Source organism: Asterias rubens, chromosome 18, assembly GCF_902459465.1.
Source record: "Asterias rubens chromosome 18, eAstRub1.3, whole genome shotgun sequence".
NCBI classification, from domain to species: domain Eukaryota; kingdom Metazoa; phylum Echinodermata; class Asteroidea; order Forcipulatida; family Asteriidae; genus Asterias; species Asterias rubens.
The window spans coordinates 7,458,822-7,485,093 of record NC_047079.1 but is presented as its reverse complement, the minus strand read 5'-3'; the positions used below and the strand labels follow the sequence as shown (position 1 = coordinate 7,485,093).

The following is a 26,272-nucleotide window of genomic DNA, read 5'->3' as shown; positions in this document are numbered from 1 at the left end:
CTGGACTTACCTTGTGATTTTTTTCAATATTTGGCCTAAAATTGATAAAAATGCTGGCCTACCCCTTGTCGTTTTTTCTTCTCAATATTTTGCCCCATGTCGAGTTTTCACTCTCTCAATATTTTACCTAAAATTAATAAAAATACTGGACTTACCCCATGTCATTATTTTCTCTCTCAATATTTTGCCAATAATTGAAGTACTTTAACAGCTTAAAAATACAGACACAATTATTGTGATCAAATACACACAAAGGGCACATGTTATAGAGCAAGATTGATTCATAATACAGTACAAATATAAAGGTTATTGGCAGATTGCCCAATACATAAAATATACATACTTTTAAAGATAGATGTGTGCCCAATCTGACAAATTTTTGATATTATATCTAAAAGATTTTACTTTTTAACCCTACCATATAAAAATTTAGTTAAAAATATTAGTACATTTGATATTTTTTAAACAGTTCACCTGTTTTTTGTGAATGAGTTGATCAAGATACAGAGAGTTTCGTTTCACAAAACACTAAGAGGAGTCGGCAATATCACCATAGTGATTCTTGTGACATCACACTTTACTTAAGATTGATACATATCTTAAGATCAATCTCGGCATGTTGTGAAATCCACTTTCGAGGCAAACTACTAAAAAAGATCTAAAACAAAGGAAAGACACCAATACTTTCTTTTGAAATTTCCACTGCCTCAGCTGAAAAAAGCTTAAAAAGAAGTCGTCACTTGATCATTCAAGACACAGCATGCCCGGATCAGGGCGTGACTTGACAAGAAAGCAGCAAGGCATGTGTGGATCACCACCCTACTCAAACCTGAAACCAGGGGACACTTTTATAAAAGCTAGTTAACCATTACAAATTGCTAAGCACTGAGTAACATTGCTTAAAACAACCTACTTCCCAGCCCAATAACCTCACTGTCTTAAGGCCCGGCCACACAGGCCCCGATACCAAGGACGAAAACGAGAATGATAAAAATGCACGCCCTTGATTGGTTGAATTAGCATGGGCGTATTCTGCGTGAAGCAATTCAACCAATCAAGGGCGTACATTTTTGTTGTTCTCGTTTTCATTCTCATTATTGGGGCCTGTGTGAACAAGCCTTTAACCCTTTCATGCATCTGTTTAGAAAGTGATATGGACATATTAATTGTTTACTCTGTTTATGTCACAATAACATCCTCAAGAGTCCTCTTTTTTTCTGAAAACTGGCCATGTAATATTTCTTTTTCGTTTAACATGTACATCTATTTTCTCAAGGGATTAAAACCAGTCGCTAGCGCCCGGTTGACACATGATGGAGATAACAACTGGTTTCCTGCTTGGCAGATACAGTAGCAAAATATTACCTTAGCAGCTCTAAGAAAATCTTTCCCGATCCCATTACTGTTTGATCCATTTAAGGAATCCAATCTTCTTAAGATCCTGTTCCATAAGGAGGAGTGTCTCACTGCTAAGGTTAGGGTTTGGAAGACGTGCTGGACCGATGTCTTGGCACTTAGCCACCTTCATCAGACATTTGTTGACGCCAACATTTCCTCCTGCCAGAGCAAAACAAAAACTCCTTTAATATTTTGCTAGTGGTACTTCCTGCTTATTACAGAATTGAAAATGGGCTGTCATTGCCGGGCATTCTCGGTGGTCAATGGTTAACCAATCTACTCTTAACATAAGAATTAACTATAGAGAGTAAACTTGCGCCTACAACTATGTGTCAAGTCTGTTTTGGAGGAGTGTTGGCTCTGAAAAGGGCCGGTGTGGTCTTGATGCTTCAAATGCTCTGCTCGCCTTTTTTCTTCTCTCAAAGACAATCAGAGTGTACTGTTTGAAGCATCGCTCTTTTAAGAGCCAAAACTCTTACACATGGTAGTACACGCAAGTTCACTATAAATTTTACAGTTAATCCTCATCTTCTTTTCCACACCAGTTCAGATATTTATTAACTCAAAGGCATGGTTTTTGCGATTGTCAGAAACAATCCAGTCACAATTTGGAAATAGCTACACAGTAAGAGGTGAAATGCAACTTACCATATTTGATCAGCACTGGGATGAAAGACAGATACATTTCCTACAGAGAAGAAAAAACAAAATCAAATCTGTGAAACAGAAGAAAGATTTTTATAATTACAAAGAAAACTCTCTCAAGATTCTAAAAAGACAACTTGTTGGGTGCCATCCAAAGTTTTCAGAGTAAGGAGAGGTTGTCGGACACCGTGAACAACTTTAAAAGAAATATATTGATAAGTACTACTTAAGGGGAGGGAGGTTAGGAGAAGAGGGTTCCTCAAAAGTAAGACTCTCTGTACGACCTGACATGTTTTAGAAAACTTTGCATGGTCCTTGGGGGAAGATCTTCTTAAAATTCCAGCCCTGCAGCCGCAGTAAAAGTCATGAACTCAGAGACTGGTATTCACTTACATATTCCTTCTTGAGGGTTTTGAAGTCTCCAGCCTTGTGGGCCTCGATGATTCTATTTGCACCTCTGCCCGCATAGTTGTATGTACTAAAAAGATAAAATAAAAATAAAAGCAGGTTTGTTAATAGTTGATCTCACATCGAAGAGTAGAGGTACTAGGCATGACCTTTGGTCCTTGGGGGGAAAAAAGTTAGAAAGGCCACCCCACCCCTACACAAAGTACAGCCTTTATAGACTTAAAATTTAGAATTAGATTGAAGTCCATTAGATTAATGTAGAACAAATATCCTGCCTGATGGGTACATGTTTTCGAAAAATTTTCTGATTATTTGAATATTGTTTGCGTGGGCGTACTGGTATCTTTCCCTGCCCTCCCCCTGTGGGACCCGAATTGGGTCAGCGGCACTATTTGGATTGGGTTTTCAGTCCCTATTTGAATGTGTGGGTTTTCCCTGGAATATTTCTCTGAGGATTTTCCCCCACATCTAAACTTCCTTCCTTCCTTTTCTTCTCGCGATTCAGTTCTTGGCTAGTCCAGTGATCAAGTTCGCTTTTCTGAGAGTCCTTGACTTCACAAGCAGAATTAATAAATGAAATGAAATATCGAAACAATAATAAATGCTTACCTGCCAACAAATCCTTCAATCCCCATACCCAAGGCAATTGGTAATTGCTGCAAAGATATAAAAAAAACGGAAATAATTTGAAAGAAATTGAAAAACAAAATCCTCTTGTCCCTTTCAGAGCAATTTCAAACACAGACAATTTTCAAGTTGTATGTACTTTCAAATTATTGAACTTATAAGAAAGTTCACAAGGCAGATCTCCAGGAAGAGGCTGGAGTCGTCACAGGGAAGTCCTGACTTATTGGTCCACACCCCGCTCCCTCCCCCTCCCCCCCCCCGACTCAAAGGGTCTACAATGACCCTAAGAAACTTAAAATGACCCATGGCACAAAACACTGACCTCAAGTGACACCGACTTCAATAGGTGACCACTACCCCCAATGACACTAAAACTGACGAAGTGACAATGACCAAATTGTCACTTGACTTAAGGGCTGAACCTCAAGCCTAACAAGCCCCCCATTGCGATCCAGTGACCCACAGAAACAACATTACAAGTTTACCTCGTCAGTAGAGTACAGAATTTGTAGTCTGTCGCCTGCCAGCAGCATTACCCGGCTCATATCATAGAAGTTGGAATTGGTGAATTTTACGCCTCGTAATGTTGGAACTGGAGTCGTCTGGAGCCCGGTCCAAATGGCTTCAAGTGTAACTGTAGACAAAGAGAACAAAAGTTGGTTATTAATGAGTCAATAAGCAAGCAGGGCTCTGCCCAAGATTTCTTTAGTGAAGGAAAAGATTTTCCCTAAATATTTTTTGTTTACCAAAACCACATTGTGGTACCACAAGCCTTAACTAAATAAACTCCCTTCATGCAAATTTCAAATCCTACTTACAATTGATTCCTGTTTGACCAGGATTGTGGTAGTAGTAGAGGGGTAACGTTGGTGCTGATTTAGAAACCTCACAAAGGTACTGTAAAAGTAATTCTGAAAAGGAAAACAAAAATAACTAAAACATTATACAGTATTTGGAAAAACATACAAAAAAGTAGGACATTTTGGGTTCAAAACGCACACAAGAAAGGGGCACTAGAAGAGTTTTGTCCCAGTTTTTTGTGTTTTTTTTTTCCAAGAAAAAGAATACTGGAAATCAGATTAAAGTGTGAAGACTCGTGTGTGTCTTGGATTTTAGGGTTTGTAACTTACCAACTGATTGTGGTTTGAAGTAGACAGGAGCAACTACACAAATAGCATCAGCTCCGATCTCAGAAGCATGCGCCGCCTAAATGGACAAAATAATAGAAAACAACATTTTACTTACCATGGAAGAAGAGGCAAGACAAGAAAAAAGTTTTTTAAACTTATAACAAATTTATCCCTTGTGTGGTTTGTCCCTTGCTTTTTCAGTATAAATATAAAGTTTTAAAAAATCTCGACTCCTAAAGCCCCTTGGCGAAGAACTCTTTGTTTGACATCCGATTATGTCAGTTGCAGGCATGAAAACAATGTGCTTCCAAGTAACTACAAAATAACTTACTTATTTGTCTGAAGTATCTAGTGATTTTGGTTAAGCAGGGTATGATTTTGTTTGAAAAACAACAACACTTTAGTCACACACTTTTTTATCTTACCAGTTGCTGTGTTGATTTGATGGAGTCTGTTCCAACATGCACCATTATGATATCAAACCTGCAAACAAAAACAACAACAAAGCCGTTAAATCTAATGGACGCATTCAATTCAAGGTGCCATCAGTCACATCATCACACACATTCATGCTATTTTGATGGGATGGGCGTGTTTTTTAAAAGACGGTGACATTTTGCTACTTTATGGGAGGGGCAATTTTGTTTTAAGTCCTCAGGTTAAATCTACTTTGCGGTAGTAGAATATATGTAGGAAGCCAGTTCTCTAAAGAACAAACTCTACCTGGTACACACGGTGTACCAACCAATATTGATACCTTACCAGGCAATGCCTCAAATCAAATACAAGTCCTTACTTATTTTTGCCGACTTTGATCCATTTTTCCGCCACCTGTTTCCTTTCTTCCACTGTTAAACATGCTCCCTCTCCGGTAGTCCCACAAGCTGAAAATAAAAAAAATGTGAAGACATATAAAATATTTGTATTCAGGCCTGTATGCTTCGTTTTTGAAAGGGCAAGAGCACCAAGACATTTTCTCCTTAGTAAAGGGCACCCTATGAGACTTGTAAATTTCTACTGGAACATTTCAAGGGCACCAAGGCAATGGCAAGGGGGCATGGAGACAATCGCCTTCATTGCCTCCATGAAGTACCAAGCTTGAGTACTGGTATTAATGTGATGTGACGTCTTGAATATTAATTAGGTTGAGTAAATCTCGTCTCTATAGACCCTATAAAAGTTGACTGAAAAAAACCTTTTTTAATTATCCATGAGACTTTATAAAAGCAAACTAGAGAGCAGGTTGGTTGGCTTAGTTGGGCTTGCCACTACCCCCAAATAAAAAAAAAGTCATGCAAAGGTTTTTGTTAACATTTTCACCCCCTGTTTTGATAAATATGCCTATAAAAATTACTGCCAACAGAATAGTACCGTACGTTGTAAAGTTCTTGAAGTATTTGTACCCGGTATTCCATGCTCTACTTTTATGGTCTTTTATGGCCATATTTGTGCTTCATTTTTATGGTTTTCAGAGCTCGAACTTTGGTAAAAAAAATTCAAGGCTTCAGAACCTGTACATTACAAGACCAGAGTCAAAATAATAAAGCTATTTACACCGTGTGAAAATTAATCCATTTGGGTTTGAGCAAGCACCAATAGATGTTTAATTTAACAAAATACAAGAGAGCGACTTGTTCTGTCATGAGTTTACTGCTCCGACACTAAAAGAATTGGTTTCTAAAAGAATCAAGTTCTGGTAGGAAATAATTGATTTGGACACCCAATAGGTGTAATTTATGTAGGAAAACATTAACCAATGTCACCAATTCTACATATTTCTACTTACGGAATATATTCCGAACACCGTCTGCCAACAGCTGGTCTGCGTATGCATCGATAACTCCTAAATTCAAGTTCCTGATCATTAAAAGCAAAATGCAAATAAATAAAATAAAAAATGCCGGTTTTATTATTAGTTTTGGTAGTGCACTACAGTTTTTCTGCAAAGGTTGTTCAAAAAACCAATTGTTTTTTTTTAAATGCAAATTTGAATACAACATTTGCAAAACAAAATTAGATTTTGCCATAGGTTTGGATCCGCCACATATTTTTCCAAAATGGAAATGTTGTTTGTAAAACAAACAGAGCACCTCAATTCAAGTTTAAAAATGTAACTCGTTGTCGTCCTATGAGTCATGGCTGACCCTTTGTGACCCTGTTTATGATGTAGTTCCACTTCTGTCTATCCAGTGCAGATCGATAAGCAACGTTTATTGATAAGCCCGTGAGTTCTTTGTAACTACTCCCTTATCAAATAAAAACTTGTAACTGTCCAAAACTAAAAACAAAAATAACGATACAAATAAGACAAGATGTGAAACAACTAACCCATCTTCTTTAAACGGAGTGAAAACTGCGGCAGTTAGTCCCTTCACCTTAAAACTGGCTATACTGGAATTCATAGCGTTCTGTAAAAACAAAAAACACAAAAAAAACCCACCAATAAACGAAACTCATATCAGAGTCAAATATTAAGATTAATATGCAATGTCATGTGCCATGATTGTATAAAATAATATTGACCGAGTATTAAAACATAATTCTCAACTGTTTATACAATTTGTAAACATTGTGATTAGTGCACTCAAACGCTGCATGGAGACTGAAAAACAATTTCCTCCAAGGGTGTCCTTTACAAAAGAAAAAATGTCCTAGCCCTTTGAAAAACCAAGCATACAGGCCTGCAACAACCGAGCTCAACACTACCTCAGTGGCGTAAGAGACATCAAGATGGTTTTTCTGTTCTACTTCATGATTTTGTGCTGCCTTATTGTTGTTTTCCCTTTCCTTTTTTCTTAAGTTTTTTCCCTCGAGAAAATAGAATAAGCTGTTGCAAAAAACAACTTACCAACCAAATGGAGCAAATGCAAAAATAGTTAATGCCTGAAGTTTTGACCCTAGCAGAGTCTCTCCAAGGTATAACAAAAAGCCTTGGAGAAAGACTCTGCTTGGGTTGAAACGTCAGGCCACTTACTTTTTCTTTGCCGTTTTTTTTTTGTCTTTTTAATTATTTTGGGGAGAGAGGAGCAGGGTTGTTATCAATATATTAAACAATTAATTTGTTGGGGAGGGATGAAGGAAATCATGACTAATCTGGGGGTGGATGGAGGTGTGCATGGTTACAATGTACTTCCAAACCAAAAGCTACACGTAGGCACTCACCTTTATTTAGATGTCGCTTTGTATAAAACAACCCACCACTCATCAATCAGCAAGTAGACCTACATGCGCTCAGTCTGTGATATGGTCGAAAATCATTCAGTGAATAGTGCTGGTGGAGCTGTTGTTTAAATATTCCACACAAAATTCTATAGTAGTGAGAAACAAAAATTATACAAAAATTATAATAAACCCAAGGTTGGTACATGTAGTTCACTGCGGTAGGCCTACTCAATATAAAAAAAAACCTACATGTATTCAAATAGAGAAAACCAATGGCCTTGACGCTGATAATAATGACAAAATAAGCTAATGGGTTTTTCAGTAGGTCTATTGTTATGCAAATTATGAAGAGCAAAATATAACCAACAGTTGGCTGCATTGATGTCAGGTGTATTATACACGCTCCAATGGATACACACTGCAATGGCTATTGTCAAGTTTCATTCTTGAATGATACTCCTCTTACAGATGAACATTAAGGTCATTTTTAACTGTGCCAAATTTCAAGGCTCTGTTTAGTTTATTGCTCCATGGTTTACCACAGAATTCTGTGATTACAGGTGCTCTTTAGAATACATCATTCTATGGGCTGTGAGCGTAGTGTCGTGGCCCAGCGGTTAAGAGCAACGAATTCAAACTCTGGTGTTTCTGATCAGCAGAGTGTGGGTTCGACTCCCCAGCGGTGACACTTGTGTCCTTAAGCAAGACATTGCTTCGTCCTTCGGATGGGACATAAAGTCATTGGTCCCATGTGTTGTGTAACGCATGTTAAAGAACCCAGTGCACTTTTCGAAAAGAGAAGGGGTTTGCCCCGGTGTTCCTGGCTATGGCTGCTGTATGCGCCGTAGCACCTTGTAAACCATTATAAGGTGCTAAATAATTGGGTCTCAAAATTCATCACTGCAAAATTTTACACATCATTCTGAAAGTTTGTATTACTCTTTGCCTTGAGTACTTGTTTGGTAGATACGTGCTCTATATATACACGTAAGAGTTGGATTTTTTTATTATTATTATTATTAATTAGCTGAGCAATAAAATTTGGGCCTGGATTCTCCCATTATAGGCGTAGCATTTCCCATACTGTTAGTCAACCCTCCCTAATTACTACTGAAATGTGCTTACATCAGGGAGTACAGGAGTAGTGGCATCAAGCCTCATGCATCAAGCTTGCGCTCCCTAGGAGGTATGACCTTGGTGTTATTTTTAATCAATATAATCATAGATATTAATTGGAGCTACATGTGTACAAAGGGCAAAGAAAAAATACTTTGTAAAAGTAATTATAATTTTTAATTATCATGTTTGTGTAATGTATGTATTGTGTAGATTAGCATACTGCAGACTGCCAAAATAATAATAATAATAATAATATTTATTCGGGCAATAACACTTACAAGCACATGTACATACATTAAAAATATCTAAGAAAACAAAGTAAAACAACAGTGGGGTGCCCAGGAGAGCATAAAAGTTAAAAAAATAACTGTCGCCAAAAGGCGTATGTCTCCTAAAACCCTAAAAAATACATTAAGGCAAGAGGGGGCATATAAAAAAGCACAGAAGATAATACAAATCACTAAACAATTTAAAAAGGCAAACAAGCATAGACATACACAGAATAGCATATTCATTTGTACTTAGGCCTACATAACGATGGAAAATCGTGTGGATGATGATGAATGGTCCGCCAGTCACAGTCAATGGGTGAGTCTTTAATATGGCAAGGTTGAGGACTCTACTGTGATAGGGCTACATGATGTTTACTTGATACTTGACGGAGTAATCCCTTTACAGCTGGTAAGACTAAGAGCTAAACTGAGATGATGTGCTGTGCAAGACGCTGTGACCAGTGGTGCAATAAAGGTGTAGGACAAGACAAATTGAACATTATTCCCGTTACAGCTGGTAAAGACTGAGAGCTAAACTGAGATGGTGTGCTGTGCAAGACGCTGTGACCAGTGGTGCAATAAAGGTGTAGGACAAGACAAATTGAACATTATTCCCGTTACAGCTGGTAAGACTAAGAGCTAAACTGAGATGGTGTGCTGTGCAAGACGCCGTGACCAGTGGTGCAATAAAGGTGTAGGACAAGACAAATTGAACATTATTCCCGTTACAGCTGGTAAGAGCTAAACTGGGATGATGTGCTGTGCAAGACGCCGTGACCAGTGGTGCAATAAAGGTGTAGGACAAGACAAATTGAACATTATTCCCGTTACAGCTGGTAAGAGCTAAACTGGGATGATGTGCTGTGCAAGACGCCGTGACCAGTGGTGCAATAAAGGTGTAGGACAAGACAAATTGAACAATATTCCCGTTACAGCTGGTAAGAGCTAAACTGGGATGATGTGCTGTGCAAGACGCTGTGACCAGTGGTGCAATAAAGGTGTAGGACAAGACAAATTGAACATTATTCCCGTTACAGCTGGTAAGAGCTAAACTGAGATGGTGTGCTGTGCAAGACGCTGTGACCAGTGGTGCAATAAAGGTGTAGGACAAGACAAATTGAACATTATTCCCGTTACAGCTGGTAAGAGCTAAACTGAGATGGTGTGCTGTGCAAGACGCTGTGACCAGTGGTGCAATAAAGGTGTAGGACAAGACAAATTGAACAATATTCCCCACTTGATACATGTTTGTGTAGCACAGATATGCAAAACACTGTAGGTTTATGATTGTGCACACGACATGATGAAATGTCCAGGCTTGCCTGTTATGACGTCCGCTTATTCGGACTTGGCCTTTATCTTGCAATCTGAGATATTTTAAATAAGCACTGATACTGAAAAATACTGTTTTTGAATATTTTGGCCATGTCCGCTTATGGACTTGGCTTTTAGGCCAAATACATGTAACAAAAAATACCAGTTGATCATCCGAAAAAGAGGAGGATGAGGGCCTTACTATTTACTATTTACAGTATTTTTTTCAAGATGGCCGCTTAGTATTTCAAATCAAACAGGCCAACAATTCTTCAGTTTGAATCAACCGCAAACTTATTTATACCTATTAGTTGCATGAGGACCTGTGTTAACACTAACACTAACAGGGTCGGATAACACTAAAAAGATTTGCTGGTAGGCATTCACTAATATTGTTTTATGAAACAGACAGTTACAAGTGTTCGAGAGCATCAAGTTGATGGATTAAAAAAATAATAAAAAATATATTTTTACAAAAATCGAAAAATAGTAAATAGTAAAAAAAAAGGAGGCGATAGCAGATTGAACCTCATAGTTCTAGGAGTAGCTTCATCCATCTTTTTTTTTCCTTTTTAACTGCACTATAAATAAATGCACATTTGTTTTTCTTGTCTTGCCATTTGCAAGCCAATATATGCACGCCAATGCAATACGCTTTTGCTCATGCTATTGAGTCTGTACTTACACGGAAGAAGAAAAAAAACTCTGCAAGGTACATACAACAAGCTAGTACGTAGGATGAACCGCAGATATCAACAGTTTTTTTTAAGGAGCACAGCGCTTCAGTTTCATTCTCCATGATTATACTGGATTAGGAGCCTTTACAGTACACAACACAGTTTCATACATGTACACTGTACTACATCAGTCCAATGAATATAAACAATATTTGTCTTAAAACTCTTTTGTAAATAATATTGAGTCTTTTTGGGGTGTAACAACAACGGTACCATCATAGAGGAAGGAAATCTCTAAAGAAATAGCACGGCAATAGTTATGATAGTGCACTGTAGTGGTTCATCCTTCATACAGCTACAAAATGAATGCATTGTTCGCACTGCCCTTCACACTCAAACAGGTCACCGGTACTTGCAAATCGGTTTTCCATGGTCGACCTTGGTTCTCGATCTATCCCTCAAAACAAAAGAGTCGTAAAGAAACCTTTTTTATTAAAATAAAGATCACCTAATAACGTAGTCTGCTTTGAAAATTTCCATACACAAGATATTTTATGTAAGTGATCAGAAATGAAAGAATTACTTACAAATTTGCACCAAGTTTAGAGAGTTTTCTCACATCGAAGTGGACTCTTTCTCTGCATGCGTGCATGTGTGTAAAAAAATACCTTGTTCATCAATAATAACACAGCTGATTGCAGCAGCACGTGATGCATAACAATGGTGTTGATCTTTCACTTTGGAATGTTTCATTATAAGTGAAGGTAACAATTTTATTTGAGGGGGATTTCTAAGAAGTACAGTTTTAGATTTGTAATCATGATTTTGTTTATATAATAAACAAATTTCTGCATTTACCTTTTGTCTTTGAAATTAATCATTTTTTCCTTATAGCGATATGATGGAAAAACATTACAATATTACGTGTTCTCCCTCCAAATTTGTGGTTTTACCCATTGTCCAAGGAAAGTCCTTGACGAAAACAAGTCGACTGAGGGCGCTCTCTTTAAATAAACTGGCTGAATCAATAAGCTTTTATCACTGGAACCTGCTACTGTCTTCCGGGTCTGGGTATGTTTTGGCGATCGTAAACAAAAACTGTTTCGGTTTTGGCAATAATGACCAAAAACAGACAGTGTTAAAACAAACTCTGGGTTATAGTAGGGGAAACTTTTGTGTTACTAAAAGAATTAATTAGTATTAATTTTAATCTGAGATGAGAGATTTATTTACAAATAATAGAAATAGAAACCAAACATAGGCCTAAAGGTGTAGAATTTATTGTAATTAAGTGTAGTTTAAAATCTCATTATTACACATTATAAAAAACTGAAATATCAAAACCCAACAATCGCGGACCCGAACCGCCTAAAGGTCAAACACAACAATGACATACCCTTGATTTGTTCTAATAATATCCGGGCCGACATAATTCCTGATAATACAATTCAATTTTGAGCCATTATCAGGAGAAAACAAATAAATGAGCCTACCCCAAATAAAATACCAACCTTCCCAAAATACAGTAGAACTTCAGAAATAAAACATTATTTCGATTGTTGTTCTAATTATTAACTTATCCCTCTGATTATGTTATTTTTAAGCCTTTCATAATAATTTATTAACTTTCAACTCAAAAAAGTCAGCTGCTGAGGATTTTGGCTGAGGGTGAATCGTGCATAGATATTAACATAATATTATATTCCCTCTTATAATAATTCGTTATTTGAACAAAAAGACACAGTAATAACTGGAATGCTGGTGTATATAATTAAATTGCTTAGTAATACAATCATATTGCTATTAAAATAATGTGCGTGCATGTACTTTCTGTGTTATTATAGTAGCTCATTATGTGTTTATTTATAATGCACAAACGACGATGGCTATAATAATATTAATTTTAAAGGAAAAATCCCTAAATGTTTGAACTGAACATAGCCCCACAATTTCAGCCTACAGGTGACACATTCAAAGAAAATATTGTTTTCATATCGAATACGAACATTAACCCCTCTATTTATCTAAAGGTTTACAAAACATTTAATACAAACATAAACAAAATCTAGGATTTGTGTAGTACGGAGTTCCAGAATTGCCATTCAACAAAGTCGGATATTTCTTTAGTTAGAAAATTAGTTAATTAAAGACTGACATGAGTCAATCTGGATCCCCAAGACTAGTTGAGATCATCATTAATTCTTCGTACTTGGCACGTTTAGCCCGACGGCAGTTTTTACAGGATACCAGTTTCAGCAACGAACGGTTAGACACCAGGAACAGCTGAACAAAATGACAAATGGAAAACTTTCAGTCAATAATGTCTGACTTTTCAAATTTTTGAACGGAATTAACTTCGTAAACAGTTTCACACACACAGAGTTATCAAAATCAGCAACAAAATAGTGGAATTATTTACGTGCTTGATTTGTATGATAGTTATGGGATTCATCTAATAATATTATTGTCTGCTACAATGATTATTTTTGACTAAACAGTTTTGGTGTGCATGCAGCAGACGCATGTGAGTGACACAATGACCTTTGACCCTTTGTACATACCTCTACAAATGCTGACAATATAAAGTTGCTAAATACCACTGCTAGGATGATCCCCTTGAACCTGAAGCTCGGAATGTGTTCAAACTATAGCATCAAAATAACAATAATGGGTAAAAGTACAAAATAAAAACAACAAATACAAGTAATAACCAAGATGGCTGACATGTATAAAGAACTGCGCCGAATATTGGCGGCTTTCTCACGGCTGCGGTTGGGTTACCATGCAGGTTAACCATAGTACATGTATATAGTGAAACATAGACCGTGTCCAAAATGGCGTCTAGTGTATGACCTCAGCTCCGGCTACGGCTGTATTTCTGCATCATTATGTGTTGAAGTAAAGTAGATCCTTAGAAATACCTTAGTAAAGTTGTAATAATAAACTGTAGCCACCGATTCAGTCTGCTCTCCTTGAGTACATACAGTCGACAATGATTGGCTATTATGAAATAATTACAATTGAATAAAATGGTGGACAGCTTTTCCCTTCAATAACTCACCTCGAAGAGTTCTTCGATTTTCGTCGGTGGATAAAACAACATAACAAAACTACAGACAATGATGACAAAAAGATCCACCATGTACAAATCTAAAAGAAACATGACAGAATTAAAAAAACAGTGAGTGAAAATGCAATATACAAACACTTGCAGTAACAATGGGTGTCACTCTAAAACTTGAGCGCAAAGGTAAAGTATGTTTCAGTTTGATAGACTTCACCGACGAGAAACAGTTTAACAAAGAAGATGGTGATAGTTTCACGTTGATATCACGTTTTCATGTTCTTTTTTATAACTTTGAGATGGGCAAAGAACATTGAATAGAACGGAACTTGAACCTGCGACACTCTGACTCACGTGCCGGTGTCGCATGCTAATTATGTACTTCTGAAAACTAATGAGGGCAGTATACTATCACAACGTAAACCAAACCGACATTCAGCATTTTGTCGGGTTGTTTCCCCACCTATATCGATGCACAAGAAGCTTCAGACTCTTTCAAAGAAAAGAAATTCCTGAATAATATAAAACGCCGGTGTCGCATGCAATTATGTCCTCTATGCAATACTATCCGGAGGACATTATATGCAATATTGTTCGCCGGACGGTTTTGCATATGCAACCGTGTCCTCCCGGACGCTGCTGCATAATGCAATTGTGTCCGCCCGGACACATTTGCATATGCAGTTGTGTCCGCCCCCGTGCAAAACCGTCCTTGCAGTAAATTAAACGCCCCTGGTCGACGGAAAACGTTCGCCATTTTTTGTGTCATGAATGACATGGGAAATGTTCGGCCGTTGGATATTCACTGCAATCATAAAATACGTGAATATTCATGCTGCAGATTCAGGAATGCACGCTCGCTTACGCGCGCACATACTGTACATGCAGAGTGAGTCATGTACATGTCCACCGGAAGGTTTTTGCATAGCCCCGGACACGATTGCATATGCAAAACTGTCCGGAGCGGACAGTATTGCATGGCGGACACAATTGCATCTGACACCGGCGCTCCACCAACTAAACTATCTAGCCATAATGTTTGCGGTCTTTCTATTTTTTCTTTCAATAATTATCTTTTTTCGGGGTGCTGCCAGTCATAAGCAGCAATTAAATATGTCATTGCTGTGTAGCAATGGTTTTTATAACTTAATGGGATTTCAGCAAAAAGTAAAAATGGAAGATTCAATGTTTTATTTACAGTTTCTGTAGATTGGTTTCCTGTAGGGTTTTCCCGGTGTGTACACAATCGCCATTATGGTATACTGAAACATGGATACCAAGAAGACAGAGGTCGTTTCCCAGCACTGAATGTTCTTATCGGTTTTAGACGGAACCATCGGAACAAACCTTGGGAAAGAGAGACACAAGAGAAACAGAAAAGCGATATATATACCTGAATTTGCAACAAGTACACAACAGACCCTGTTTGCACGTGACGTCACTAGATAAAAAGCACACTCACAGAGTTCAAGAGTACACAAATTAATTCAAATCAATAAGCATAAGTTATCTCGTTTTTTAAAATGCAATCCGCATAATACATTATTGTAAGACTCTTTAGTCAAAGCGTTTAGTCTTTAATGGATTGCAAAACACGTCATTGACCGCCGTCTTTGATGTAAAACAATGGAAACGTGCACGTGTGTACGCGCTACGCACGACTCACAGTCAATGGTAGCTCTTCACGCGTGCACAGTTCATCAAAGAAAAGATGGCTGCCAAATGACGTCTGTTGCAATCCATCTATTCTGAGACTGTGTCTGAACGGACTTTACAACTCTACGAACCATGATTGAGTTTTGAGGATGACAAAGATTGCTGCTTGGCAGGCGGTTTGGATAGCGACTTGTAAAGTCAGAGACAATATGATTGGAGTTACAAATAGCTTGGTTGTCGGCTTCTTCATGGCGATGGAGTGGTAGGCTTTGTTACGCCCCACTGGGGAGATGAAACAACATAATAAAAGTTACCATACAGACAGAGAAATTGCATCATACTCTTTATTTATGTGAACACCAGTGGTTATATCATCTTATGAGTTTCAAACGGGATACTTACTGAACAAAATTACAGTTGTGCAAACAAAGATGTCCGAATACATGAACATGAAATTACTCAAGGCCGAGTGGACCTGTTGAATAAACAAAATTGTAACAATAGTGTATTTATTATGTTGAGAACCAACAGTCTGTTTATGCATATTTATTGTGATTTCTGAAACAATACAGCACTGAACTCACCGTGTAGCAAATCATGACGGACACGAACTGTATCATGCTATATAGTGCGATGAACTTGAACATACCGAATGACGTCACCAGCGCAGCTCGGCCTTCCCTGAAATAAAAGAAAAAAGCTCCAATGTAACAGGAAAACAATGAAAATATAATAAATTAAATAACCAAGCCCTATGATATAAATGCAAAGTTAAGTTAGTTGCCTGACTTTTCGACCCTCAGAGTACTTTACGTTACGGAGGCTAATAGTTGGCTAAGATGTTCTTTAAAAAATCCAGATGAATTTCCTGGATTTTTTTTTTATCTAAGTAAAACTTCAAAATTGGTGTCTTTAAAGGCAGAATACTCACTTAATAACAATCGGGACACACGAGATGTTCTGTATCTTTGATGTGAATGGTGACGCCACGGAGGCCTCAGCTTCCGACAGGGCAATACCAGCATGAGCAGCCTTGAGTGCCCCGCAATCATTAGCCCCGTCTCCACACATCCCTACACGGTAGTCCAAGTCTTGAAGAGTCTGGACCAACTCACTCTTCTGATCAGGGGTCATGCGAGCAAAGATAGTTCCTTGAACTGCAAGCTTAAAAGTTAAATATATATATTCTGGTTGTTAATAAAGAACTGATAATGCCACTGTCGACATCCTCAACGGGTTCGTTCGGTTTTAGCTTTTACAGTAACTGGACACGTTTGGTAACCATTGTTAAAGATCAGAATTCCCAATTGGTGTATTATGCATGAATAACAACCTGTGGAATTTGAACTAAATTGGTCATCGAAGTTGCAAGAGAACAAGAGAAAAACCCTTGTTCCACATGCCTATTATAAGGCTTCAGGCCTGAAGTGAGAAGTTACCCCTTTCTCAAAAACTACGTTCCTCTGCAGAGAGAGCCGTGTCTCACAATGTGCTATACTACCAATAGCTCTCCATTTCTCATTACCAAGTAAGTTTTTATGCTAACAATTATTTTGAGTAACTACCAATAGTGTCCAGTGCCTTTAACAACATTTATTTATGATGAATGTCCTTATGAGTTTACCTGCGGCAGTACACACTGGTGGTGTTTCCTCACAATTTCTAGTGATTTACCGTCTATAGCGAAATGCACTTTGCGTCTTGTGAATGGCTCAATCTGAAGGGAAGTTTCACAATTTTTCTGAGAACAAAAATATGGAAACACAAACAAAACAATAAATAAAAAACGCAAGCTTTATTAGAAATTCCCTCTATAACTAATGATTTGTGATTTTTGTTTATTTTTTTGTGTAAAATTTAAATATGTTGTATAGCTAAGTGTAAATGCCTTCGTCATTATTGGCGCATACAGGAAAGTGTTTTACGGCTACGGCTGTTGCTAAGAGTGTTGCTAAGGACTTCCTATACACATAATGAGGCGGAAATCTAGACGTTAGCCATAGCCACCGATTCGGACACGACATAATTATCTAGGCCTTACCATATCCATGTCGAAACTCCTGTAGTCAGAACTGATTTCGTCTTGCTCTGACGTCACTTTAGTGCAGTGTAGAGCAGAGTGCTTTGCATCTGCGCAGTAGTCAGCCTCGATACGCACGATGTCTTCCTCAGCACCGACCATTCCGCACTTACGGGCAATATTAATGGCCGTTAAGATGTTATCACCTATCATTTTGTTCGAGACAGAAACAGAATAATCAATCAAACCGTTTAACATTAATTTTTACCAATTTGTTTAAAAAGTAACATGTGCTGGTATAAAAACACTCCAAGAGGAGTAGCATTGAATTTAAATAAAGGAAGAACAAATCAATAAATTCATATTTAAAACCATGACGATTGCTTAGCATCTCTTTAAACGTTTTAACAAAATAACCCTTCTCAATTAAGAAACAATCAAACCCAAAGAATACTTCATGATAACTATCATAGTACACTTGCAGACGACCATGTACAATCTTTTGTTGAGAAGTTTTGGTTCTGACATGAGTTGAGACGAGCTGCTACTAATATTACAAGCTAGTTATCATATACACCTAGCCCTGGCGGCCTTACACTTTGGTATTATACTACTGTATCTCTGTACAGAGGAAGAGTCCTATATATGGCTACATCTACAAACATCACTTAAAGTAAAGGTCTGGTCAATGTATAGACTCTACGATACCTGTGACCATAACAGTTCGAATATTAGCATTCATCAGTTCCTCGATAACAGGTTTGGTTTCCGGCTTCATTTTATTCTGCATTATGAGAAGCCCGACGAAAGTCAGATCTCGCTCCACTTGGTCCCTGAAAATAAAAACAATTAAAAAAAAAACCTCTTATATAATTTGTGTGGGTTTATATTTTGTGAAAATGATGATCGTTTTGAAGCCACCTGAAGGCTTATAACTATCATTTGTGTGTTATGAATGTGTGCAGCCCGCTGCATACCGCTGAATGTCACAAGTTGTTGCATTGCTTATTTATTTCGTTTCATGAATTTAATGAGAATGACACTAAGTATGATTTGAAACTGTGCATGATTGAAAATGTTTGCTGTAACACCATATGATGATAACCTTTAATTGAGTTGGGTTGGTTCTGAAAAGAACCGCATATTTCAACTCGACGTTTCGATCAGTATGCTCTGTGTTACCTGTTGAGTTGTTGTAGTTTATGCCATGACAGCTTGGAGTCCAGCTGTTTTGTTGCTAATGCCAATACACGAAATCCATCCTTAGTGTAGGAGTTTAACTGCTCTTGGAAATCAGATGGAACTAAAAAAGATCACACAAATCCATCTTAACCAGTAGGCATACAGTTAACCGATGAAGGAATTCATGGGGGGGGGGGTGTTCTTGAGTTAGGTAGGGGAGAACACTTTGATGGCTTCGATTGACACCGTCTTAGCTTACCCGTATCCATTTTAGAGAGGGAAGCTACAAGCTCAGGTGATCCTTTGATGTAGAGCTGCATGGGTTCATCTCTAAGTGACTTCGTAATGACACTCATCCGCTGAAGCTCGGAGGAGAAAGGAAACTGCTTCAAGATGCCAACCTCCTCAACTCCCTAAAGTCATAAAAATATTAATAATTACGTCAACAATCTACTGAAGACAGTGAGGGCGTACAGATCGAATCGTTGAGTTGTCACAACCATCGGTTATTTTCAGAACCACCTCCACTCGAAAGAGATTTACACTTGGTGCAACCGCATACATAGTTATACTCAAACGCATGCAAATATTCAAATCCTACTTATCCCAAAGTCACAAGAATTCATCTCTCAGTTGACATGGTAATGTCATTCTTGTTGTAAAATTCAATTTCGTATAAGAATGTTTACCCTGTCAACGAATAGTTTTAAGTTACACACCTCTGATTTGCGTTTAGCTGCAGTCGGTGGTGACCGTACGATGGTGGGTACCATCATATCAAAATGTGTGGTTTCTTCACTCGTTGGTTCTTCAAGCTCCTACCAAAAAACAAATCACATTGATCAAAACAATCATTGATAAATGACTGTTCTCAGTGTCTGCATTGTACACAGATAAAAACATCAGTCAACGTTCAACTTGTGTTTTAATTTACACCGTCAGTTTCCCTTTGTTGTATATATAACTTGACATAAAAAACCATCAGTTCTGATTTGTACAAGATAACATTTTCTTCCTCTGTCCGATTTTCTTCTTCTTGCTGTGCCTGAAAATTCCCACTGTTTTATTTATTGATTGTTATCCTCCAATGGATGGCATGATGTCTTCATAACTTCATATCATGTCTTAAGACATGTTTCTCGTTCATATGATTCTTACCCATCCAGAAGCCTGGAACATCTTAAGATCAATCGGATCTCCGCTTATCTCGCCATTGATGATGGTCAGTGAGTGACACGTTGCCATGGCAACAATGTGATGTCCAACGGGAGCGTCCTTAGTTACGGACGTCTTCATCTTGCCGAAACTATCAAAATAGAGAAAATGTTCATGAGAACTTGGACTTCTCTCTCCCATAAGCTGAGTGATTGATTACGTCATCACCAATGTGTAGAGTATACGACTGTTTAATGCATAATTCTGAGGTGAAGTATTGCACTGGATATTCAAACCACGAGTAATTCATTTATACCTTCCACCCGCAGCCAGCTGGACACCCATCAAGTCAAGCCCGTCTTCGGTTAAGGTTCCCGTCTAGGAATCATAGTAGAAAATAAATATCAAATTATTATTACAATTTTGAATTCGAAATTCGATTCTACCGTTGTATTCCTTTGTCCACATGAGCCTTTGCTTTGACCGCCATCTTTAATATTAAACAATGGTAAAGTGCACCGGTGTACGCGCTATGTAAGACTCTCAGCCAATGAATGCTCTTTGTGCGTGCAAGTTTCATCAGCGATGGCGGCAAAAGCAAGGTGGTTTATTGACGCAACAAAAACAAAATGGCGGAACTATCGCATTGAAAGATTGTTCACCTTATCGAAGCAGACGACATTGAGTGTACCGCACGTGTTGATCCGTTGAGGACTGATGCAGAATATACCTTTGGCTTTCAGACGAAGTTGGGCATATACCATTCCGATCGTGAGGGCAGCAGGTAATACCGGAGGGACGGCAATAGTGATGATATCCAAACACCGTTTGGCGATGTAACCAGCGTCAAACTAACAAAGAAGTAGAAAGGTCATGTTCGAGTTTCAAGTTAAAACATTGACCCCAAAACAACATTTAGAACTATATTATCTTTTACAGCCAAACAATACAAACTATTTTTTAAGACAATGAAATGATTGTCTTACCCCAAAGTTTACGAAGACAACAATCGTGTAGATAAAACCAATGAAAGCTGCAAAAAGGTTAAAAAAAAAACAACGGTCAAAATATTACTTTTTGTTTAACGTTTAACAATATCAAATGTATACAGCCATGTGACTCATTTGAACACTAGGTGGCAGCAGACTTACCAAAGTAACCTTCCATTATTTATGTAGTTCTGAGCATGCTCACATGTTTTCAAGAACAATGTATTTACCTGTCTGCTGCCACCAAGAGTCTCCCTTTTAGTGTATTATTTTGATTTGCTTACCAAAGCTTGCAAGTAGACCAATAAACATGATGGCGTCCTTGAGCATGCTAAAATCCATCGGCTTCGGGAAGAGGATCGAACGTACTAAACCACCTTTTGCTGTCGAGAAACCTGATAAGGGGGTAATGTACAGTATACATCATTATGTTTAACCTAAAGTGCGTTACACTGCCTTTAAGCAACTGGCTAGGCGTCTTGTTTAATTATCCTGGGCAAGGTCGTTTATCCGCTGGATTTTTTACATCATAGACTAGTCCGCTGTCTCAAGGGAATTCCCCATTGACTCGTACACAAATGAACCTCAGTGTATCGTGGTATTGTTTCATACCACAAGATCCACACCATGCAAGTTTCAGACATTTCCTTCCATGTGAATGCTGTTTTTCCTTTAAACTAATCGTAGCTCCAAGCGAGGCTGTGTGAATAGTCTCCACATGAAACAAGTTTGTAAGTGAACTTTTGTATATTAAAAGTATACTGACCTGTTTGAACAACGACAGCTTTAACCATCCCGCCCCCGTAGTACCGGGTCTGTATTACCTGAGTCCCGCAAAACAGTGTGTGCCGCTTGTGCTTATCAGCGCTATAACCCGGTGCAGACTCTCCGTCGACCCCGCTAGTCCGTGGTAAGGGTGTCTTCGTAACTGGAACACTCTCACCTGTATACGAGGTTGATACTTTCAATCAGGAGAGTTTGATACGCAAGGTGACTCAGCAGACATAATTGGTTACTTTTCATTGGTTGGGTATCGTTTACAGACACGCAGGCATGTGACGCCATTAGCTTTTAGAAACATGGTGGACATGGTACTGTTTGGTTTGGGTGGAGATGATCAGATTTACATGTTCGCCATACCTCCAAACGGGTTATGACGCAATGACTTAAAAAGTGTACAAAGCCAAACAAATGTTGAGACAATAGCCTGGCCCTTTTTAAAACAGACTCATCGTTACACGTTATTGCTTGCAAGGAACCAGACATAGTCTAATTTTTCATACCTGTGAGCATGCTCTCATTGACAATACAGTTACCAGTCAGTAACACTGCATCACACGTCATCAAACACCCCTGGGAGGGGAGAACTATGACGTCACCAGGCACGATCTCCTCCTCCATTACCTCGATGGATTCTACATTACGAGAACAACATAGTAGTTTGTTTGTAAACAAATCAGATAGGTTGGGGTTTTGGTAAACCAATAATTTTATATATAGGCCTTTATTGGGGGTTTGGTTCTATTCCGTGCCCACAAATTTTGGGTTTGCTGTTTCTATTTACTTTTAACGCGATAAACGGTTTAGGTACTTTTTGTGGTACACAAAACACAATGTAGATTTACATTAAACCCACACAGTTTGAAGATCATGATTGTAGAAAGCTCCCCTTAAAATATAAGTTTCTGATGTGCTGTAGTTTTTTGAGAAATGAATTAAAGAATGTCACGACAATTTCGCACGTAAAACGTAGTTACCGGTACTGGTATTTAATTACCAAATGGAATCTTCTTCTGAGGTTTCCCTCTACTTACCTCCAGATTTCCTCAAGACCTCAACCAAAGTGTCAGAGTGTACCATATCTCTCAACGTTGTACTTTGCTGTGCGGATGGAAGAAGGTGTTTGGAAAGGTTAAATTAAAGGTTTTTAAAGATCTCTCGAAAGCCGAACATAAAGTAGGAGAGAGCGTCTGACAATCTGACAACCTTTGCTCCAAATTGTACAAGAATAGATACTCGAAAGCCAGGTAGACTAATTCGCGGTTTAATATAATCATGAAATAATTTAACATGGGAATAAAACTTATACAATTGACTCTGTGAGGAATCAGAGTTTAATGGACCAGCCGTCGATTTTTCAAAACTCTTCCCAACTCAGGAAGGACTCGGACGAGCTAAGTTCCGTATCCATACACGTTTAAGGAACGCATTGAACCCATCCTAAGTTATGACAAGTAACTTGTTCTTACTGGAGATAGGATTAATCCCATTCGTCTCCAAAACTGAGTACATTAAACCAGAATTTAGAGCGAAATCTGGATGCAAAACCTTTAATTTCTGACCTTTCTGGTAGTGTAGAGTGATAGAGCAATGGATATGAACGACATCAAGATAATGCATCCAGAGTAAATGTAATATTCATCGACCATCCACACACAGACACTGAAGATCTGGAAGACGTAGAAAGGATTCAACACCTTGCAAGAAAGAAGAAAAGAAAGTTTATGTGAGTTAAGACTACGCGTACGTGTATGAGCATGTAAATGTGACATGATTATAATTGACACAAGTGAATGTTGCGTGTCTTCAACACGGACATGAGTACACATTAATGGGCTTAAAGGAATTGTTCGATTGTGCTGTCTGTATATATATACTCACTAGAAAATAAGAATGAGAAACTTGAAAGGACTTTTATTTATTTAATATACTCACTTCTTGTACCAGTAAAACAAGAATTGGACGAACTTGGATGACTATCTTATTGAGGCCATAGACATATCGCCTGATAATTTAACAAGAGAAATAGATAAAACAACAATATTATTATTAGTTTTTTATAATTCTAATTGTATCAATTAAACCTATTCACTATGTTTAACTCAGTCATGCTCGATTGCACTTTTCAACGACAAGTCCTTATGGCGTTATAACGTTTGTGCAATTTGGTGGCAGAGGTGTGATCTGGTGGCAGAGTTGAGATTGTATGTCAATTTAAGTCAGGTAATCATCATGCTGAGATCTTTGTTAATGGACCAAGTGCTTAAAAATTGCAAGAAATACTCACCGCTCAGCAGCTTCTTGTCGAGATAGACCATTTTGAAGTTTATCATAAAACTCAGAACAACTCGTTGCCCCATCAAGAGCTCTGAAAGAAAAACAAAAATTCTGTGTCAAGTTTTCACACACTGCTTAAATTTACCAACATCTAGAAATTTAATGAAGACCTGTGCATTTTACCTGAGCTTGTAGAAAGCTTTGTTTGTTGGGTGCCATACGTAGAGCATCTCTTGATACCGAAAATACTTCCAAATACCGTCAACTACGACGTCATGACGAAAGAGCATCCGGAGGGTCTTGGCTGAGCACTCACTGTAAAACAATTCAAAATTGAATTAGTTTCTAATTTCATTTTTCCCTAACCAGTCGAAGCTAAATAATTTAACAAATATTGGAAATGCCAGAGTTTTTTTAAAGTAATTTTCTTACCTTTCGGAATTTATTTCCAGTTTGCGAATTGAACAAACATGGTTTCGTCGATAGATATCCTAAAAAAAAAAAAAACACTGTGAAGTTTGATCTTAAGAACGAAACAGTTGTTTGAAAATAATTAAAGTTAACTTAGATTCTTCTCAGAGCGGTTGGAGATAGCTTTCACGTCCATTGACAAGTTTCGCGCCTGACGTCACCTCAAGCTGAAAATCTCCAATACGCCATTTTGGAAGTTAGCTTTTATATGAGTGTATGCTGTTTACATGCACTATTAGTGTGCATGCAATATTTCTCCTAAAATGGCAGCTCATCCGCAAACAATATTTTAGAGTATGGCGTCAGCGGAAGAGTTAATGACATTGTTTGATACGGTGTTGCGCAGTTCATTTTCCCGTTTTGAATAAATATGATGACTATTAATTAACTTCTATGATTATTCATAAGTATGACAACCTTTATTATAATAGAATCAGCCTCTTGTAGGTCACATGAGTAACACGTCATCCTGATAAACCAATCAGGTTTCCAGTAAAACACCAAGATGAAGAATCCAACAGTTAGGACGCAGAGGGCGTAACTCAGCCAAGTCCATGGTGTGCTCCGGCGGTATCCGAAACATACCTGGGAAAAAATGACACAACAAGACCGTTCAGTTTCGAAGCTTTCAAGATCGGAAATGTGTTCAAAGCCAGCTTCAACTGTAAGTTCCCAAAATAGTCTCAAATTTTAATGAGGGACCTTTGGGACGCTATGTGTCAGCATATACGTCAAGGTAAATCCCTTGCTCTCGGTAATGTTCGCTTGCAAGGCCGTGTCTGAATGGGCGACTTCGGCTACAGCTACGGCTAGATCAGTGCATCTGCCAGTGTTGAAGAATAGGCAGACGCAAGCCACTTAGCCGTAGCTGTAGCCAAAGTCGCCGTTTCGGACATGGCCATTGACCTTAGAACCATATAATAAACGGAAGTCTACCTGGAAAGTCTGCCGCCAAAGTCTAGCGTTCCAAAGTCTCCAGTTTCGAGAAAATACCCAAAGTACTTAATTACACAAAAAAAAAACACTTACAAATGGGTCGTCTTTCTCCTCGTTGATCTTTACACCTCGCTGCTTCTCGCGGGTCCCCGCCCTCATCTTGCCGATTTTTCCCTTTCGTCAAACAGTGATGTGTGATGATGAGCCTCGGTATGAGTCGTGTCAGCTCATTCTAAATAAACGCTAAGACAAAAACGAAAGGCACTCTTTGGTATTAATTATAAAGACCAGTATTCTGACTTGGTGTATCCCAACACAAATATGCATAAAATAATAAAACCTGTGAAAACTTTGACCCAATTGGTAAAACAAATGCCTGGAAACTGTATCGTATTTCAGATGACACACTTGTTGTACAGTAGAACCAATCAGAGCAGTGCTTGTTCTTCACCTCTGGATCCATATAAAAACACCAACAGGCGATTTCACGAAACGCTAGGATCAATCCTATCTTGAATTAGGCCTATAACTAAGAATGAATCATGTTACAGTAGTAGTACAAGGCTCTGGAGGACTCCACTCGTTCTAAGTCCTAAGATGAATCCTAATAAGGAAGTGATTTCTGAAATCGACGGCTAAGTCTCAAGCAACTCCTGATGATGACTGAAGCAGGCTAGTTGAAGGCACATTAAGAACTCACATATGCAGGTAATATGTGAGAAGTCCCCTCAATCCACGAAGCGAAAGAAGTAGGCCTAGTCCCGGCCAATCAAGTCAGTGCTCGTGTAGTAACAAAAGACGGTTCTTTTCAGAACCATTCTGCCAAATTCTGCAATCTGCTCTGTAGTAGTTGATGTAGCAATAGCTGTGCTCTCAAGTTCACATCTGATACAGCAAAAATTATACACACAGGCCTAACGTTAACTGCAAACTAAACTAATTTGATATTACACAAAGCCTGGAAACCCAGACACTGCATGCGACCTTGGT

General features: G+C 38.3%; 2 protein-coding genes across 3 annotated transcripts; both read right to left on the bottom strand.

The window, feature by feature from the left end:
* Window positions 1-3: 3 nt before the first annotated feature.
* On the bottom strand, window positions 4-11,413 carry LOC117302174 (N-acetylneuraminate lyase-like). The gene is made up of 13 exons (XM_033785989.1): window positions 11,340-11,413; window positions 7,371-7,516; window positions 6,537-6,616; window positions 5,995-6,065; window positions 5,005-5,092; window positions 4,634-4,691; window positions 4,209-4,284; window positions 3,897-3,989; window positions 3,564-3,712; window positions 3,061-3,107; window positions 2,437-2,521; window positions 2,047-2,086; window positions 4-1,557 (listed from the first exon to the last, which is right to left on the bottom strand). The coding sequence occupies exons 3-13, from the start codon at window positions 6,608-6,610 to the stop codon at window positions 1,400-1,402; spliced, it is 939 nt and encodes a 312-aa protein (XP_033641880.1). The 5' UTR covers window positions 6,611-6,616; window positions 7,371-7,516; window positions 11,340-11,413; the 3' UTR covers window positions 4-1,399.
* Window positions 11,414-11,874: 461 nt separating this feature from the next.
* LOC117302172 (probable cation-transporting ATPase 13A3) lies at window positions 11,875-26,108 on the bottom strand. 2 transcript variants are annotated; one of them, XM_033785986.1, is made up of 30 exons: window positions 25,983-26,108; window positions 25,376-25,525; window positions 24,764-24,931; window positions 24,308-24,366; window positions 24,059-24,190; window positions 23,886-23,966; window positions 23,534-23,603; window positions 23,161-23,295; window positions 22,633-22,699; window positions 22,102-22,233; window positions 21,585-21,761; window positions 21,103-21,213; window positions 20,816-20,862; window positions 20,492-20,680; window positions 20,146-20,207; window positions 19,833-19,980; window positions 19,394-19,492; window positions 18,934-19,087; window positions 18,675-18,795; window positions 18,201-18,325; window positions 17,514-17,698; window positions 17,097-17,213; window positions 16,404-16,636; window positions 16,057-16,153; window positions 15,875-15,947; window positions 15,604-15,754; window positions 15,015-15,163; window positions 13,814-13,902; window positions 13,314-13,397; window positions 11,875-13,035 (listed from the first exon to the last, which is right to left on the bottom strand). In XM_033785986.1, the coding sequence occupies exons 2-30, from the start codon at window positions 25,439-25,441 to the stop codon at window positions 12,913-12,915; spliced, it is 3,444 nt and encodes a 1,147-aa protein (XP_033641877.1). In that variant the 5' UTR covers window positions 25,442-25,525; window positions 25,983-26,108; the 3' UTR covers window positions 11,875-12,912. The 2 variants fall into 2 exon arrangements, with proteins under 2 accessions (XP_033641877.1, XP_033641878.1); XM_033785987.1 differs by having other exon boundaries at window positions 19,394-19,489.
* Window positions 26,109-26,272: the final 164 nt, after the last annotated feature.

Coding starts and splice junctions, on each gene's coding strand:
- LOC117302172 (XM_033785986.1), bottom strand. CDS start 25,441: ATGAGGGCGGGGACCCGCGAGAAGCAGCGAGGTGTAAAGATCAACGAG. Junction 20,208..20,491: donor ATGTCGTCTGCTTCGATAAG/GTGAACAATCTT, acceptor TATGATTCCTAG/ACGGGAACCTTAACCGAAGA. Junction 16,637..17,096: donor ACCAGTGTGTACTGCCGCAG/GTAAACTCATAA, acceptor TTAACTTTTAAG/CTTGCAGTTCAAGGAACTAT.
- LOC117302174 (XM_033785989.1), bottom strand. CDS start 6,610: ATGAATTCCAGTATAGCCAGTTTTAAGGTGAAGGGACTAACTGCCGCA. Junction 4,285..4,633: donor TCAAATCAACACAGCAACTG/GTAAGATAAAAA, acceptor TTGTCCATTTAG/GCGGCGCATGCTTCTGAGAT. Junction 2,087..2,436: donor AAACCCTCAAGAAGGAATAT/GTAAGTGAATAC, acceptor TCTTCTCTGTAG/GAAATGTATCTGTCTTTCAT.